The sequence below is a fragment of the Bradysia coprophila genome, assembly GCF_014529535.1.
Source record: "Bradysia coprophila strain Holo2 chromosome X unlocalized genomic scaffold, BU_Bcop_v1 contig_20, whole genome shotgun sequence".
Classification (NCBI taxonomy): domain Eukaryota; kingdom Metazoa; phylum Arthropoda; class Insecta; order Diptera; family Sciaridae; genus Bradysia; species Bradysia coprophila.
The window spans coordinates 5,887,510-5,905,730 of record NW_023503307.1 but is presented as its reverse complement, the minus strand read 5'-3'; the positions used below and the strand labels follow the sequence as shown (position 1 = coordinate 5,905,730).

The following is an 18,221-nucleotide window of genomic DNA, read 5'->3' as shown; positions in this document are numbered from 1 at the left end:
GAAATTTGCTCGAGTTATATGTAAAATACACATAGGGCCCTAGTAGCGGCCTTAGTCCGAGGACCCAAATTTAATTTTTTTTCAACAACATTCTATTCGGCCTTTGATTACCTTCCAAATGAAACAAAAATTACGAAAAACGGATGAAATTTGCTCGAGTTATATGTAAAATACACATAGGGCCCTAGTAACGGCCTTAGTCCAAGGACCCAAATTTAATTTTTTTTTTCAACAACATTCTATTCGGTGTTCGATTATCTTTCAAATGAAACAAAAATTACGAAAAACGGATGAAATTTACTCGAGTTGTATGTAAAATACACATAGGGCCCTAGTAGCGGCCTTAGTCCGAGGACCCAAATTTAATTTTTTTTCAACAACATTCTATTCGGCCTTTGATTACCTTCCAAATGACACAAAAATTACGAAAAACGAATGAAATTTACTCGAGTTCAATGTAAAATACACATAGGGCCCTAATAGTGGCCTTAGTCCAAGGACCCAAATTTAATTTTTTTTCAACAACTTTCTATTCGGCGTTCGATTACCTTCCAAATGACACAAAAATTACGAAAAACGAATGAAATTTACTCGAGTTCTATGTAAAATACACATAGGGCCCTAGTAGTGGCCTTAGTCCAAGGACCCAAATTTAATTTTTTTTTCAACAACTTTCTATTCGGCGTTCGATTACCTTCCAAATGACACAAAAATTACGAAAAACGAATGAAATTTACTCGAGTTGTATGTAAAATACACATAGGGCCCTAGTAGCGGCCTTAGTCCGAGGACCCAAATTTAATTTTTTTCAACAACATTCTATTCGGCCTTTGATTACCTTCCAAATGAAACAAAAATTACGAAAAACGGATGAAATTTGCTCGAGTTATATGTAAAATACACATAGGGCCCTAGTAGCTTTTCACTTCTAAGGCCCTAACTCACGGTCCACTCACCCGATTTTAAAAAACTTTTTTTTTCCTGGATTGGTATTGACAATACCTATCATTTGCCGTGTCATTTACATTTACATCGTTTATTTTGCCATAAATATCACCAAAAGACCTTAAATCACTTAGGTGACCCTAACTCACGAAGGGCCGACCCGAATATGCCCATCTTCGAACTTAGCCTCACTATTTTGACTATCTTTCAGGGAAAAAAAAATTTTTGAAATCGGATTTGATTTACTCAAGATATCGACGTGACGAACAGACGGACAGACGGACCAAATTTTTATTGCGGATTCGTCATCTATGAACATAGGCAAACACTTTGCCCTTACCGTCTGCTTCGAATTCCATCAATTACACACGGCATCGTAATCCTATAAGCCCCTTCGTACTTCGTACGGGGCTAAAAATCATGAAATTCTGTCAAAGTTTACTTTAGATATTGGCAAAAAAGCACCACCTTCACTGTACGGCCGAGGAGCCAAATTTCATAAACTTGTTTTCCCTGCTTGGTAAGGTCTACACCTATATCTAATAACGCGAAAGTAGTCGCAAACAAAATCATCTATCAATAAAAACCATTGAAAGGTGAGTTTTTTTTATATGAAGCGAGGGGTCACGCATTTCTTCAAATTTAATACATTTAATCCAAAAAATACATTGGATTAAATGGATTTAAATTATAAAAATATTGAGTGTTTCCTGACTAATTTTGACGAAAAAACCGACAGAAAGTAAATTTTGTTAGGTCGAAATTTCATTTCGCGGCTGACTGTATAATGTATAAAAACGTCTTACAAATCGGTCATTTATACCGTTAGAAATCAGAAGAAAATTTCTAGCTGAAAAGGAAATGCTTAAAGTTTTGGAAAAGAAGCTGCCGATGACGAAAAGACTAGAAAGAATCCAGAACAATTTTGATGACCACGGACTCACCTATCTAGAAGCCACCTGTGTCAGGAATTCGAATTTAGTGGGAATGATCTGTCACGTAGACATTCGGAACTTTCCGGAAAATTTAACGATCTCGAAAACGCTGGAACCTGATGGAATCTGCTAAAAAAGGATCTGAAAGACAAACAATGGAAACATTTAGCAGAAACAAAGATAGCTGAGGCGTATGGGAGACCCCACAAATGGTACACAGGCGCGTCAAAAAGTAAGAATGGCAGGGTCGGAATCGGACTGTCAGACGGCCGGGGATTTGGAGAATGTGAACGACTATCTGAGAAATTTTAGATCTCTAGCGCAGAATTAGCAGCGATGCTAAAAGCATTGTTACATTCGGATGGAAAAAATTTAGAAAAAGTAGTTATCTTCACGGATTCTCTAAACGGCTGCAAGTGGATAGCAAACGGATTGGAGGACAACTACCTCGTACACCTCATTAGGAAAGTAATTGAAGACAGCAAATCAACGGATTACAACATTCAATGGATCCCGAGCCACGTAGGAATTTGGGGAAATGAATTAGCCGATGATTACGCCAACCGGGGGAGTCAATTGGAAGAAACGTCACATTTTAAAAACACCTTCGGAGACGCGAGATACGAAGTGAAAAGGAACATGATGTTTGAATGGCAAGAAAGGTAAAGTGCACTACGAGATCCAGAAAAAAGTCAGCCTAAAACCCTGGTTCAAGAATAGCAATTTGAGCGGCAAAGATATAAAAATCCTGACGAGATTGAGAACGGGACACGGCCTATGTGGTAGCAAAAAGAAACTATTCAAACTACGCGAGTCAGAGTTGTGTGAAGAATGCAACCTGAAAGAAGACCTGGAACATATCATATTGAAATGCACAAAATATCGGATGGTGAGAAGAGAATTTCCGGTGTTAGAACGATGTACTACGTTGACAGAACTATTGGAGTCAGTTGATTTGGTTCGATATCGCGCGATTGTAAAGTTTTATCAAGAAGCGGGGCTTGATTTCTAATGTGAGAAATTAACAGGAAAGAACTGGCTGAACATGGTTCAACTGAACCACGCCATAACTTATTGGAACAACAACAACAACAACAATCGGTCATTTTCTGACGAATTTAAAACTCGTTCCCAACGCGGAAATATTTTGAATGTTTTTATGCTTCTACTCCAATGATTCTTGTACCGCAGTTACGCGGCAATAACATAAAATGTCAAAACAACTGTCATTCTGTCATAAAAATATGACCAAAAAAAAACTGTACGCGGTAGTTTATCGTCGCGCTCAAAAATAATGTTTTTTAATTTCATTTTGAATTGAATTTTATCAATAAATTTTTATTAAATTGACCGTTGACGGAATACATTAAATAGACTGAAATTACAATTAGAATTCGTTCGATACAAAAATGCATAAGAAAACGTCGATTTGTGATTTGTTCGTTAAGCGCCAAATGGGAATTTTCACCAAAAGAGATTTTGACGACCTGAAGAATAAGGCATCCTTTCTCGCTGATAGACAAATTGTACGAAATCAACATATCAAGGTGTGTGTCTAGCAATTAATTTTTCCGATTTGATCATAAAACAATTCGGACGCGACACAAAGCTAAGTGGATGTTAAATTACAATCAACAGATCCAGAATACTTAATTCCATAGCATTAATGATACGAATCGAATTGTGGGAGACAGTTTTGCGGGAAAGTTAGTATTGTTTTTGACCATCAACTATCGACAATTGACACACGACAGACGCTCAATTTACCTCCGGAATGACCGTTGTTTTGTTTGTTCAAAAATTTAATTTGTTCGGATGAGTGTCAGCAATTGAGCGCCAAAATGATAATTTAAATTTAACTATTTTATCAAGTTTCCCGGTTTGACCTATCAAGGAATGATCGTATACTAAAAAGGGGATTTGCGTAATTTTCAAATCCATTTGGTGTTTCAATTTTTGTTCCACTTGGGCGTTTGAGTAAAGTTTTCTTATTTTTCCGCTTTCTTATTCCGCAGAATGTTCGAAACATAACAGCAAATGAGCGATCAAGCTACGTGATTGATAGTTCTGTGAATGGGTAAGTGACAAGGCTGAATTGGTCTAAATTCGAGCTGTTTGTTCTCTAATGAAATCTTTACAGCTTGGCTATAACATCTCATACGAATCGTTGTGTCAGTGTCATTGATACAGCCAACATGGAAAAAGTCAGGGAAATCAAACGAAACAAGCGCACAATTTGGACGGTTGCAATACATCCCTATGATTCGAGCTTAATAGCTACGGGCAGTTTGGATGGAAACGTGTCGATTTATAAGAATTTTGTGAGTTTCATTGGGTGTTTTAATTTGAAAAGATTTTTTTTGATTTCCATTTACTTCCTCGTCCAGAAATTGCACAGGAGTCACAACAATAACACATTTTTGCCGATCGGAACGATTACGTCGATCTCGTTTCATCCCACCTACGATATGGTTTGCTATGCTATACATCACAAGATTTTCTTATGGTTCTGGGAACAGGATGTAAAGCAGTCATTGAATGCGGATAAGAAGCTCAAAATCAAGTAAGAATTTGGTCGGCATTGTTTGTCGAATTCGAGGCTTAGGATCGTTTCAGTTAGCTTTCATGGCCTTGCCTTACTTTGTCTCGCAGGTACGCCAAATTTAATCCGGTGAATAAAATGCTAATAACGGGAATATTGCATGAGAACGGAGACAAAGTGGACTACAATATGGATCATCTGATTAACGACAATACTGCACAATCAGCAACGTACTTCCTGATTGAACTGTTCAATGTTTTCAATTTGATTTTGGACAATATCGAGTTCGTGGATTCCGTAAACATTGGCCAGTGCTGGAACGAAATTTTTACGAAAATTGTCCGGTTTGCGAATCTCGTGGAATTGCGTAAAGTCATTCAGCTGAAACAGAAAGGCGAATCTCGCATCAATTACGTAAGTGGAGACTAGGAGTGTCACTCATTGAAATATGGCAAAGCAATTTTTTGCTTTTTTCTATACAGCTGCAGGACTTTCGGGCATCGCTATTGATTTTCAAACGGAAACTCATCGCAATCGAACAAAGTATCGACAATTATGATGGGTTAATACGATCTCTCAATACAACCGATATTGACGCTGAACTATCAGCATTACGTAGCATTAGCAGTAGATATTACAGCGAAACTGTGTTGCTTAAAAACAGGTATGTGTTGGGCCCGCGTACTCTCTTATAGAGAGAAAATGTAAAATTTTCCCATTTTCCTTTGCAGAAGTGATATTGACCTAGACATTCTAGAAGACGTTTTTAGGAAAATTAATGACATTGTGATACTATACCAGCACGATCTTCAGTATTTCGATCAGGGAAGGTAAATATCAACCGTTTGACGCTGCTTCATCCGAAGTGATCGAGTTAACTAAATCGAAAATATTTTTTTGTCGAAATTTTCAGACTTTTTTCGGCCTTCTCGCGGTATCAGTGTAAGCTTCAAGTGTGGGACTTTGACCTGACAAATTATCCGGACTTGAAGCAAAGTAAGACCTGCAGAAATAAACCGCTTTCTCTGTTACAAATTTCAATCTCAAATCTCTGCGAATTTGAATTTCAGGTTGGCGAAATGCAATCACCTACTGTTCGCTGCACAACGATTCAACGGTGGACATATCACGGGATGGCAAAATTATCGTTTCATTCCGTGAACTGGCTAGCGGATGTTATTTAATTGGTTCGTTTACAATCCATATCCGTCCGTCCTTCTCGCCTTTCAAACGAATATTGAAATCAAAAATCCATTTTCTTTACAGCTGCCTTCAGCCTGGATAAAGCCAGTCTGGGCGAAGCGGTGTACACGCACAAAATCAACAAATTGGCCGCCATTATGTCGGTGTCGATGTCACCGTCAATGGAATACATACTGGTCGGCGTTCGATCGGATCGTGTCTATGGATATTTTTTACAAATCAGTCAAAAGCAAAAGGAAATGACAAAATTCGAGTTGTATGATACGGACAGCAGCGATTCGATCAGCTATTTGAAGTGGATGAGTCGACCGGGTGACGGCATTATTATCGGTTACAATTCCTTTTATTTGCGTTTTATCAGACACTTTTGATGGAATAAACAATTTTACGGTAGAAATTTTCTTCTGCTTTTTTTTTCTTTCTGGATGATCGATGGAGTTTCCACCATTGGAGAAGACTGAGCCCTGAAGCTGTCCTCAACTGACAAGAGCCTGTCGCAGACGAACGATTTGATTTAGAAAATTGTGAAGTCTAAGTGACTTAACAACGTAAAAATGTTATAATTTTCGCGCGCGGAAACTGTACACTTCTTAGAGAATAATTCTTGGAAATGTCGGTGGGTTTCAGGTGGAAATTTTTATCCCCCCTGATTATCTCGGGTAATAAGGGGTCGACTTCGTTCAAATTTTAGGGGATTGTAGTGCTAGACTAGGCCGATCACACAAGATATCAAATACGTCGAACCGTTGGTTGTACTGGCTTCAGTGACTGTATTGACAAAAATGTTTCTCTGACGAGTGACGCCTGCGCGCATCCGAGAACCTGACGGTTGAGGGTTCCGTTGGAAGGCAAAGACTCCCTACTTCCTAAAAGTATAAAAACTTGTACTGGAGGGGGTATCGGTGAATCTGGCACACGGTGCCAAAAGAACGCACTTTTAAACTACATAAAAGGTGAACTCGCACACGCAAGTTTATTGCTGCAAATGCTTTTTAGCCATGTCATCGACTTAATGACTCCTTTTACAAAATTTTGGTATCGAAAAATCGTGTGCGAGTTAATTTTTTACGAAGTTGAAAAATGAGTTATTTTAGCACCGTGTACCAAATTACTAGTATTACTAGTATGTAGTATTATGTAGTATTATTGCTATTTGCAGTTAACTGCGAATAGTCAATATTGATGCTATTCGCAGTCAACTGCCAATAGCCAATATTGATGCTATTCGCAGTCAACTGCCAATAGTCAATATTAATGCTATTCGCAGTTACTTATTTGAAAAATTGTAAATAACTAAAAATATCTTCTAAAATAAAAGTAGAGCAAGTTGGGAAGATTTTTGGTTTGTTACTTATATTAAAACAAAGAAAATTCGTTCAGTCAAAAAATATATTGCAAAATGCAACGAAAGAAACTCATTATCCATTGTATAATCTTTGGAGACTGTTGGTCACATGTACGAACTGTAAAACTAGGGATTGATCATCCTTTTTACCAACTAAATCATTACGGATTGTTGAACCCTTTGACAAACTGTGACATTACAAAGTGCTGCTTCCTATAACAAACGGTAACATTACAGATTGTCGCTCTCTTTTGCAAACTGTAACATTAGAGACTGTCGCTCCACTTTATAAACTGTAACACAGAGTGTTGATCCCTTTTACAAACTATGACATAACAGAGCGTTGTTCCCTATAACAAACGATAGCATTACAGAGTGTATATCCCTTTTACAAACTGTGAAATTACACACTGTTGATCCATTTTACAAACTGAAACATTACAGAGTGTTGACCTCTTTCGCAAGCTGTGACATTACAAAGTGTTGTTCCCTATAACAAACGATAGCATTACAGAGTGTATATCCCTTTTACAAACTGTAAAATTACAGTGCAGATACCTTTTACAAACTTTGACATAACATAGTGTTACTCCTATTTACAAACTGTAACATTACAGAGTGATACTCCCTTTTATAAACTGTAACATTACAGACTGTCGCTACCTTTTACAAACTGTAACATTACAAAGTGCAGATACCTTTTACAAACTTTGACATAACAGAGTGTTACTCCTATTTACAAACTGTAACATTGCACACTGTTGATCCCTTTTACAAACTGTGACAGTACATACTGTCACTCCCTTTTACGAACTGTATTATTACAGAGTGTTGATCCCTTTTACAAACTGTAACATTACACACTGTTGACAATCTGTGACATTACAGATTTTTGCTGCCTATTACAAACTGCGATCGTACAGACTCTTGCGCCCCTTTACAAAACTTGAATCACAAATTCTAAAAACAGTATCAATATTGACTATTGGCGGTCAACTGCGAATAGTATCAATATTGACTATTGCCAGTTTACTGCGAATAGCATGTGCCTTTATTTATTGATCTAGCACAAGCCTTTTCACTTCTTATTTTCGGTCTTTTCTGGTTCTTCCTTTTGACTATCCACCGCTGCACTATCACCACTATCTGAACTGGACAATTCGTCGTTTGCGCTGGAACTCGATGAACTGCTGTCCGATTTATCAGAATTATCAAATTTATCAGAGTCGTCGGTATCGTTTAACAATTTCATGATCGCCTTTCCGGTAATTTTCCTCGGCAAAATCGAATGCGGGAACTCCAATTTGTTGTCGGATTGAACGTAATCGGCAACATTTTTGTACTCTAACGTTTTATTTTTATCGATGCTCTCTTTGGCCAAGGTCTTGATTAACATTTCCAGGGGTCGTTCTTGTCCTTATTTCCTTATTTTTCCTACTTTTCGAGAATTGTCCTTATTATGTCCTTACTGTACTAATTGTCCTTATTTTCTGTTTGAATTTTTATGATTTTTTTTTGTTCACAGAACAGAATCAAAAAATAGATAAAAGTATGAGTAGCTCTAAATAATTTTATTTTCTTTAATTTTCCAACGCAACATCTGTATGGAAAAATCAAAATGTGATTTAAAAAAAAATTTAGGCACCCTATAACTGAAACAAAAAATTGTAAAGAAAAAATCAAGCTAAACGCAAACACCATAATAGGTAGCGCTCACTAGCTGCATTTTGGTGCATTTTGGTATAAAAACGTGAATTTTTTACGATTGATAAATATGCATTTGGGGATTCCAAAACGATTAGGAGACTTTGAAAAAGCTGAGGGTCCCAGCATAGCATTATAAGTAATCTTGTGCTGTTTGAAACGTTTATGGATTTTTTAGAGTCTGTCAAAGTTCACCGAAGGAGGAAAATTTACAGATTTTAGCAGATTTCGGAAACTTAACATTTTTTTAAAAATCGAAAAACTGGTTTTATTTTGTTTTTAGATCATGCCTAGCATTCCCAGTACTAGTCTCATTAAATTTACGAAAAAAAAATTCGCCGAAAAAAATTCGCCATGCAAAAGGGATCAAATTTTCGATGAAAACTGAAACTAGTTACCACTGCTGCGGAACATCCAAAAACTTTTTCATCGTTAAAAGTTTGGAAACTGAACGTGCAACGATAATAGCGAAGAAAAAAAACTTTTTTGAATCAATTTTAAAAATTACTTAAGTTTCACCTCAGTTTTAAAATATCATTTTTAAGAAAATTCGGAAAAACTACGGGAAAATCGGAAAATTCGTGAAATTTTTTTGCACTAAAAAAAACTTTGAACCCTTAGCTTTCGTTTGAGACCAATATCACCTGCGTAGCTTCGATTCCCGCTACATTGAAATTCATCAAAGTTACCTCTGCATCGAAAACTTCAACCGGATGTAGATGGCGCTAGAGGTCACTTTTTCAAAGTCTCCTAATTCTTTTTGATTCCCCAAATGTATATTTATCAATGGTAGAAAATTCACGCTTTTATACCAAAATGTACCAAAAAATGTATTTTGCTCAACTAGTGAGCCCTACTAACGGTCAGCAAATAAAATACTTCTTTCAAGCGAAATTGCTCTTATTTTCAGTTCAAAATTGTCCTTGGAATGTCCTCATTTTTGCATTTAAATTGTCCTTATTTCCTTATAAGGACGAATCGAATTTCAGTACGAGCCCTGCATTTCCTAAAACGGCAGCGGTAGTGACAAACTTTGTTAAGTGTTGTGGCTTCAAGGAGATCAAATTTAAAACAGGAAAGACTGGTAATGAAGAATTAAGAAAGTTTTGTTATTCTCCTTGTACAGCACAATCAGTTTTGAAAAATGTAGGCCTTACTTTCGTAGTACTAAAAACATTTTTTGACCGGACTAACTTGTTTTGAATTTAAGGAACCACTACATACTTGTTTAAGACTTAGTGCCTGCTGAATTCCACTGTAGAATTCCACTTACCGTGGCTTTTGACACAAGATGAAGGGTTTCGAGTTTGATCAGCGGTACACTAAGAAAGAGAACATTTTCAACAGACTTCAACCGAATTGATTCTGTTTATGTTTTGTACTTTTCATTATTATTCGAACTCTGGCTGACGGTTCCGCCTTAGGTTACTCAACAGATTCCGTCAAGTTTGGATTAACAGATTTTGTTTGTGACTCTCATAAGACTACAGACAAACGATAAACAATCGCATTTAAATTAACTTTTTGGCGGTTTTCTTCTTCTTTGTTTCGGGCAATGCCCCAACACAATATTATAAAAAGTGAATGAATTTTTAATAATAGCGTAACTTCGTCGAAGGCGAAAATTTTTAGCCCCGTACGAAGTACGAAGGGGCTTATAGGATTACGATGCCGTGTGTAATTGATGGAATTCGAAGCAGACGGTGAGGGCAAAGTGTTTGCCTATGTTCATAGATGACGAATCCGCAATAAAAATTTGGGCCGTCTGTCCGTCTGTCCGTCACGTCGATATCTTGAGTAAATCAAATCCGATTTAAAAAAAAAAAAAATTCCTTGAAAGATAGTCAAAATAGTGAGGCTAAGTTCGAAGATGGGCATATTCGGGTCGGCCCTTCGTGAGTTAGGGCCACCTAAGTGATTTAAGGTCTTTTGGTGATATTTATGGCAAAATAAATGATGGAAATGTAAATGACACGGCAAATGATAGGTATTGTCAATACCAATCCAGGAAAAAAAAGTTTTTAAAAATTGGGTGAGTGGACCGTGAGTTAGGGCCTTAGAAGTGAAAAGCTACTAGGGCCCTATGTGTATTTTACATAGAACTCGAGTAAATTTCATTCGTTTTTCGTAATTTTTGTGTCATTTGGAAGGTAATCGAAAGCCGAATAGAATGTTGTTGAAAAAAAAATTAAATTTGGGTCCTCGGACTAAGGCCGCTACTAGGGCCCTATGCGTATTTTACATACAACTCGAGTAAATTTCATCCGTTTTTCGTAATTTTTGCTTCATTTGAAAGATAATCGAACACCGAATAGAATGTTGTTGAAAAAAAAAAAAATTGGGTCCTCGGACTAAGGCCGCTACTAGGGCCCTATGCGTATTTTATATACAACTCAAGTAAATTTCATCCGTTTTTCGTAATTTTTGCTTCATTTGAAAGATAATCGAACACCGAATAGAATGTTGTTGAAAAAAAAAAAAAATTTGGGTCCTTGGACTAAGGCCGCTACTAGGTCCCTATGTGTATTTTACATATAACTCGAGTAAATTTCATCCGTTTTTCGTAATTTTTGTTTCATTTGAAAGATAATCGAACACCGAATAGAATGTTGTTGAAAAAAAAAAAAATTTGGATCCTCGGACTGAGGCCGATACTAGGCCCTATGTGTATTTATACTCAATAAATTAAAATTTTAGGGCTATTTGAAATTTTTGTTTTATTTGAGAGGAACGTCGTACGGGGCTTCGTAATTGCGCTATGCGCAATTTCTAAGATATACACATTACATAATAATTTTACTTTAACTACTTTAACCGGCGCATAGGCTTACGGTCAAAGTAGGGTGACAGACGCACTAGGGTCACGTACGCAATAGATATACGGGTTTGTACGGGGCTCAGTCGCAGCAAACGCTCCGACTGTTCTGATGGCTCGTTTAATTTCCACTTGCATGGAGTTTCTTTATGCTGAAAACAAACGAGGCATTCAAAACATGTTTTGGTTCTTGTTTTCATGACGAAATTGTCGCAACTGTCAAATAAAGTTAGAAATTTCTCTATCGAAAATTACGATTGCTGCATTTGTCAATGAAAACTAGGACCAAAACACGTTTTCAATGTCTCGTTTGTTTTCAGCATTACTCGTGCCGATTATTTTCTTGGCCCACAGTTTTCGTTTTTACAGCGCTTAAAAGGTGGAGGTGGAATTAAATCTTGCCTACCTCTTGAATGAATGAAACTCTAGTGAATCTAGTCATTGCATTAGAACTTTTTGTTCGATTTGAAAACACAGAGAGATATTAAAATGGAGAAGGAATTAATTTGTGCAAATCAGGATTTAAAATATGAATTGTATTGGGCAAAGAATATGAAATGGGCGAACCACTGGGCAGTTATCGTGACAATTTATGTTCCCCTAATAATTGCGTCCTTCAACTTTTTTTCGGTAATATTCTCTGGCCATTTTCTAACTTAGTTACCTGATAACCATTTTATAATTATTTAGCCATCACAATTGAAGTACATCGCTTCGAATCCATTTCAAATGTATTACTTATTTTTCACCGCGATCATAGGTAAGAGATGCATACACACACAGTGAATTAAATTTTGATTAATGTGCATTCACTTAGTTAAATATACTGACTCAATGCATATTGCAATAGGTTCGAAAACAGCAATATTCATAATGTCGATCATTCTCTAAGTTTTTAGCCCCGTACGAAGTACGAAGGGGCTTATAGGATTACGATGCCGTGTGTAATTGATGGAATTCGAAGCAGACGGTAAGGGCAAAGTGTTTGCCTATGTTCATAGATGACGAATCCGCAATAAAAATTTGGGCCGTCTGTCCGTCTGTCCGTCTGTCCGTCTGTCTGTCACGTCGATATCTTGAGTAAATCAAATCCGATTTCAAAAAAAAAAAATTTCCCTGAAAGATAGTCAAAATAGTGAGGCTAAGTTCGAAGATGGGCATATTCGGTCGGCCCTTCGTGAGTTAGGGCCACCTAAGTGATTTAAGGTCTTTTGGTGATATTTATGGCAAAATAAACGATGGAAATGTAAATGACACGGCAAATGATAGGTATTGTCAATACCAATCCAGGAAAAAAAAGTTTTTTAAAATCGGGTGAGTGGACCGTGAGTTAGGGCCTTAGAAGTGAAAAGCTACTAGGGCCCTGTGTGTATTTTACATAGAACTCAAGTAAATTTCATTCGTTTTTCGTAATTTTTGTGTCATTTGGAAGGTAATCAAAAGCCGAATAGAATGTTGTTGAAAAAAAATTAAATTTGGGTCCTTGGACTAAGGCCGCTACTAGGGCCCTAAGTGTATTTTACATATAACTCGAGCAAATTTCATCCGTTTTTCGTAATTTTTGTTTCATTTGGAAGGTAATCGAACGCCGAATAGAAAGTTGTTGAAAAAAAATTAAATTTGGGTCCTTGGACTAAGGCCACTACTAGGGCCCTATGTGTATTTTACATTGAACTCGAGTAAATTTCATTCGTTTTTCGTAATTTTTGTGTCATTTGGAAGGTAATCAAAGGCCGAATAGAATGTTGTTGAAAAAAAATTAAATTTGGGTCCTCGGACTAAGGCCGCTACTAGGGCCCTATGCGTATTTTACATACAACTCGAGGAAATTTCATCCGTTTTTCGTAATTTTTGTTTCATTTGAAAGATAATCGAACACCGAATAAAATGTTGTTGAAAAAAAAATTAAATTTGGGTCCTTGGACTAAGGCCGCTACTAGGGCCCTATGTGTATTTTACATATAACTCGAGCAAATTTCATCCGTTTTTCGTAATTTTTGTTTCATTTGGAAGGTAATCAAAGGCCAAATAGAATGTTGTTGAAAAAAAATTAAATTTGGGTCCTCGGACTAAGGCCGCTACTAGGGCCCTATGTGTATTTTACATATAACTCGAGCAAATTTCATCCGTTTTTCGTATTTTTTGTTTCATTTGGAAGGCCGAATAGAATATAGTTGAAAAAAAAAATTGGATCCTCGGACTGAGGCCGATACTAGGCCCTATGTGTATTAGGGTGGAGCGGGAAAAAAATTTCGATTTTTTATCCAATTTCGACATCGTGATCCAGAATCAGTAACTCCCACTGATCATTTTTCCGAAAAAAGATTTTTTTAATTTTATGATTTAGGGGTGCCGCCGATGGTATTTTTGAGTAGAGTGTAAGGGATTTTTCAAACATTTATAGCGTAGAAACCTTTTCCGATGGGTTCAATGATCTTGGTCATAAAATGTCTAGAAAAGTCCAAAATTTATTTAAGTATAACATTAAATTTGAAAACAATCAATTTTGTGGACTTACGGCACTTCAAAGTTAAAGCTCTGTTCCCAACGAAAAATTCATCAACTTTGAAGTGAAATCTCGGTATGAAGTTGCATTATGACATAAATCAAATTAAGCGTTATTTAACTTGTAATTTAATGAGGAATTCAAAACAAAAGAAATATTTGAAAAAAATTACAAATTGTAGATGTTATTGACAAAGGGTGACGTTCATGCAAAACGTTCAAGAACATCTACATTTTGCAATTTTTTTCAAATATTTCTTTTGTTTTGAATTCCTCATTAAATTACAAGTTAAATAACGCTTAATTTGATTTATGTCATAATGCAACTTCATACCGAGATTTCACTTCAAAGTTGATGAATTTTTCGTTGGGAACAGAGCTTTAACTTTGAAGTGCCGTAAGTCCACAAAATTGATTGTTTTCAAATTTAATGTTATACTTAAATAAATTTTGGACTTTTCTAGACATTTTATGACCAAGATCATTGAACCCATCGGAAAAGGTTTCTACGCTATAAATGTTTGAAAAATCCCTTACACTCTACTCAAAAATACCATCGGCGGCACCCCTAAATCATAAAATTAAAAAAATCTTTTTTCGGAAAAATGATCAGTGGGAGTTACTGATTCTGGATCACGATGTCGAAATTGGATAAAAAATCGAAATTTTTTTCCCGCTCCACCCTAATGTGTATTTATACTCAATAAGTTAAAATTTTAGGGCTATTTGAAATTTTTGTTTTATTTGAAAGGAACGTCGTACGGGGCTTCGTAATTGCGCTATGCGCAATTTCTAAGATGTACACATTACATAATAATTTTACTTTACCTACTTTAACCGGCGCATAGGCTTACGGTCAAAGTAGGGTGACAGACGCACTAAGGTCACGTACGCAATAGATATACGGTTTTGTACGGGGCTCAGTCGCAGCAAACGCTCCGACTGTTCTGATGGCTCGTTTTTTTATTCAAACAATATTTACATACAATATAAAATGAGTGTTAAAAATCAGAACTGGGTAAGAGTAAATTTTTTTTAATATCCCTAGATGTCAATAAATCGATTTGAAAGATTTTAAAAAATTCATCATTGACAATTTCACGTTTTAGTAGAAAATATGTGTTGGTCCGTAAACTCGAAAATTTTCACCAACACGGATCCTTTATCTAATAATCATTTGATTTCGTTTCCAGTCTTTATTCTGGTGTTAGGGGCTGTTCACATATGACGTCACGCGTCCAGGGGGGAGGGGGGTTTCTAAAAATATGATGGTGAAAGACGGGGGAGAGGGGGGGTGTCAAGAGCGAGTGTGACGTCACGTCGTGTGCCAAGTTAGACATATAAAAGTTACGAAAAATTCAAAAAAAAATACGCTCGTACCAACGACTCGGATATTTTGATTGACTTGATTGGCATCATTGACATCGATAAATAATGATCGATGTAAAAATGACATGTAACTAATGTCAAGTGTCTAAAGAATACTTTAAACCAAATTAAGATTATATGCGCGGAACATGGGAAAATGTTAGGGATTCTAATAAAAAACTTTTGTTTGTAAATATTATTCTTGTTTCACTATTTCTTCCTGTGGAGGAGGGGGGGGTATCTAAAATGTGACGTAGTATTTAAGGGAGGTAGGTTGAACGTGATGCAACGTGACAAGGGGGAGGGGGGGTGTCAAAAAAGATGAAAAAAGCGTGACGTCATATGTGAACAGCCCCTTAGTGGAAGCATATAGAGAGGAAATCAGGAAATTTAAATATTATTTTTGTGCCACTTACTTCATATATGATGTCATCACAGTTTGGTCAATTGTGGCATACGCAGATGTGTTCATGGATGTGCTGTATATCAACAGGTAATGACTGGCACCATTTCCCATTTAAAATCCGATTTGCCCTATTTGAACCGTTTATTTTTTGCATCATAAAAGGGCGACGGTGGTTTTTGAGCATCGAAATATTTTATTCAAAACTGGAAATTCGAAGTAACAGAACAAAGTCTATGGGAACAGTAGTATGATGAGCTGTACATTTGTCGTCTCTGTTCGATGCATCAGCAACACCAAAGAATAAAGTATCATGAATGTATTTGATGAGGCAGTTGCAACGCTTCGCTTACGAAACTGTATGACATAAAAACCTATTTTTTTACAGTGAATCTAGTTCCAAAATTAAAAGTTGATTAACAGCGAAACTTCTTGGCGTTTTATTGTTATACTCAGGAAACGTCTAATAGTCCAGGGGCCACAGAACATCCTGTGACCATGAAAGGGGAGGAGTATCTGTTGGTCGTTTTCGGTGCACTGATTACGAAAAGTTCGGGTGCCAGGCTGAGTTCCTGGTCATTCTCGAGATATCAGTCAGTTTTTGGCCCAAATTCGGACGTTTTTCCGTCTTTGCTGTATCGACCCATGAAGATCAAATTTTAGACTAAAACGGTCTTTAGGAGAATTATAGGATATTAAATTCTGCATCTGAGCTCTTTGGACGAAAATTTTGTAGGAATTGAAGGAATGGTCGAAAAAATCGATCGAAAATGAGGTAAAAATCGTTAAAAATGAACAATTTTGCTCGAAAATCTAAGAAATGTGTATTTTTCAAAATTTTCAACAAAAAAAAGTGTTTAAAGAAAAGTGGGTCGACCCAATGGACAAAAAATATTGTTTAAGCCTGATCGTTGGATTCTTTGGTACCAAAGTGAAAGAGACCTCTAGTCGTTCTACATTCGCATCATTTACTTCTGATTAGCGGTAACAATAAGACTATGAAACAGAATAATAGACAACTCATACGAGCGGGAACAAGGAAATCAAGGAAAGTCAATAGCAAGTAGCAAGTAGCAAGTAATAATAATAATATAATTCAGACCAGCTATTTTTAACTTGCCCCGACCAAACAACATCATCACGATGGAAAACGATTTCATTTCATTTCATTTATTTATTTCAAATTATAACAAAAATTTGGTTTACATCATCAACGTAACTCTAGTATGTTTTGTAACAATTCAAAAGAGCTACTTTAATCAAGTATTAAAAAAACAAACAAAAAGTAAATCGAGATAAAGGGAAAATAGATCGCGCAAGAAGGTTTTGCGACGTCTCAAGTACAAAAGATAACAATTAATAGTTAAACGATTGTGGTATATGTTATAATAAAATTCATTGAACATCAGCTTGAATCGATAAGAGTAAAATAAAAGAGCAATTAATTCATTTGCAAAAATTTAAGTGATCAGTGAACAATACAAAACTGAACTGATTCGCTTAAAAAACGGTACACCCTGCGAAAATTGATTGTTTGACATCATCGTTTAAAAACCACTTTTCATACCTAGGACAGAAACTGTGAAAAATTGCTATAATTTTCTCGACCTACACGCTAAAAACTACTAGGGCCTAGTGTCCACCTCACTCTTAGGGATCTATCTTACGAACCACTCACCTGAATTTAACAGACTTTTTTCGCTGATCGGCAATGTCAATATCTTTCATTTGACGTGCCACACGCAGTTGTAAGCTTCTTATTTGAGTATTTAGAAAACCCACAAACACTTATGACGCCATAGCTCAAGTGGAGCCAGTCCTACCATGCCCATTTTCATTTTTATTCATTTCACACAAATTAAGGCGAATTGCGGCATAAGAAAGTCATTAATAATCTGTCTCTAAAACCAATTCCACCCAAAAAGGTGGTGGTGGTTGGGGCTTTTTCAAGGTCTGTTGTCTGTTAATCGCTTTCGAATCAGAGTGGCAAGCTGTATCACTAGTCCAAATTTCACAATTCTACTATGAACTAAAAATAGTGGCTATGGACCTCTACTATGTATGGAATACGTGCGAAAGTGGTTGTTTTTGTCACACGATGTAGTTATCAAACTATTTGATAACATTACATCTAGTGAGAAAAACAACTACTTTTCGCAACTTGTTGTATATTTTTATTTTGCAGCATACAGGACTTCGCGAGTGAAACTTAAAACGAACAATCTTTCTTTTCGACATTAATTAGCGAATTAGTTCTTGTTGTTGATTTCTTTAAAATCGACCTGAGAATACTGTTTCACGTCCTTGACACCATTAATTGAGTTTTTTTAAGAAATACTAAATTTACCATTATAATTTTTAAAATGAACATGGCATGGCACAGTACATACCGATACCACTGTATGGGTTGAGATTGCTGTAATTTGAATCGATACCGCTTGTGTAGTGAGACAGCT

The 18,221-nt window shown here is 36.3% G+C and overlaps 1 protein-coding gene across 1 annotated transcript; it reads left to right on the top strand.

Annotated features, from left to right (window-relative positions):
• Positions 1-3,110: 3,110 nt before the first annotated feature.
• On the top strand, positions 3,111-6,026 carry LOC119068979 (activating molecule in BECN1-regulated autophagy protein 1-like). Its single transcript, XM_037172850.1, has 10 exons — positions 3,111-3,427; positions 3,896-3,957; positions 4,021-4,201; positions 4,268-4,443; positions 4,533-4,836; positions 4,905-5,086; positions 5,154-5,252; positions 5,336-5,418; positions 5,493-5,609; positions 5,689-6,026. The coding sequence occupies exons 1-10, from the start codon at positions 3,290-3,292 to the stop codon at positions 5,994-5,996; spliced, it is 1,650 nt and encodes a 549-aa protein (XP_037028745.1). The 5' UTR covers positions 3,111-3,289; the 3' UTR covers positions 5,997-6,026.
• The last annotated feature ends 12,195 nt before the right edge of the window (positions 6,027-18,221 follow it).

Bases quoted from the DNA above. Each gene is read 5' to 3' on its own strand.
- LOC119068979 (XM_037172850.1), top strand. From the start codon at position 3,290: ATGCATAAGAAAACGTCGATTTGTGATTTGTTCGTTAAGCGCCAAATG. The intron at 3,958-4,020 runs GTAAGTGACAAG...AAATCTTTACAG, and splicing joins ATTGATAGTTCTGTGAATGG to CTTGGCTATAACATCTCATA. The intron at 5,253-5,335 runs GTAAATATCAAC...CGAAATTTTCAG, and splicing joins CAGTATTTCGATCAGGGAAG to ACTTTTTTCGGCCTTCTCGC.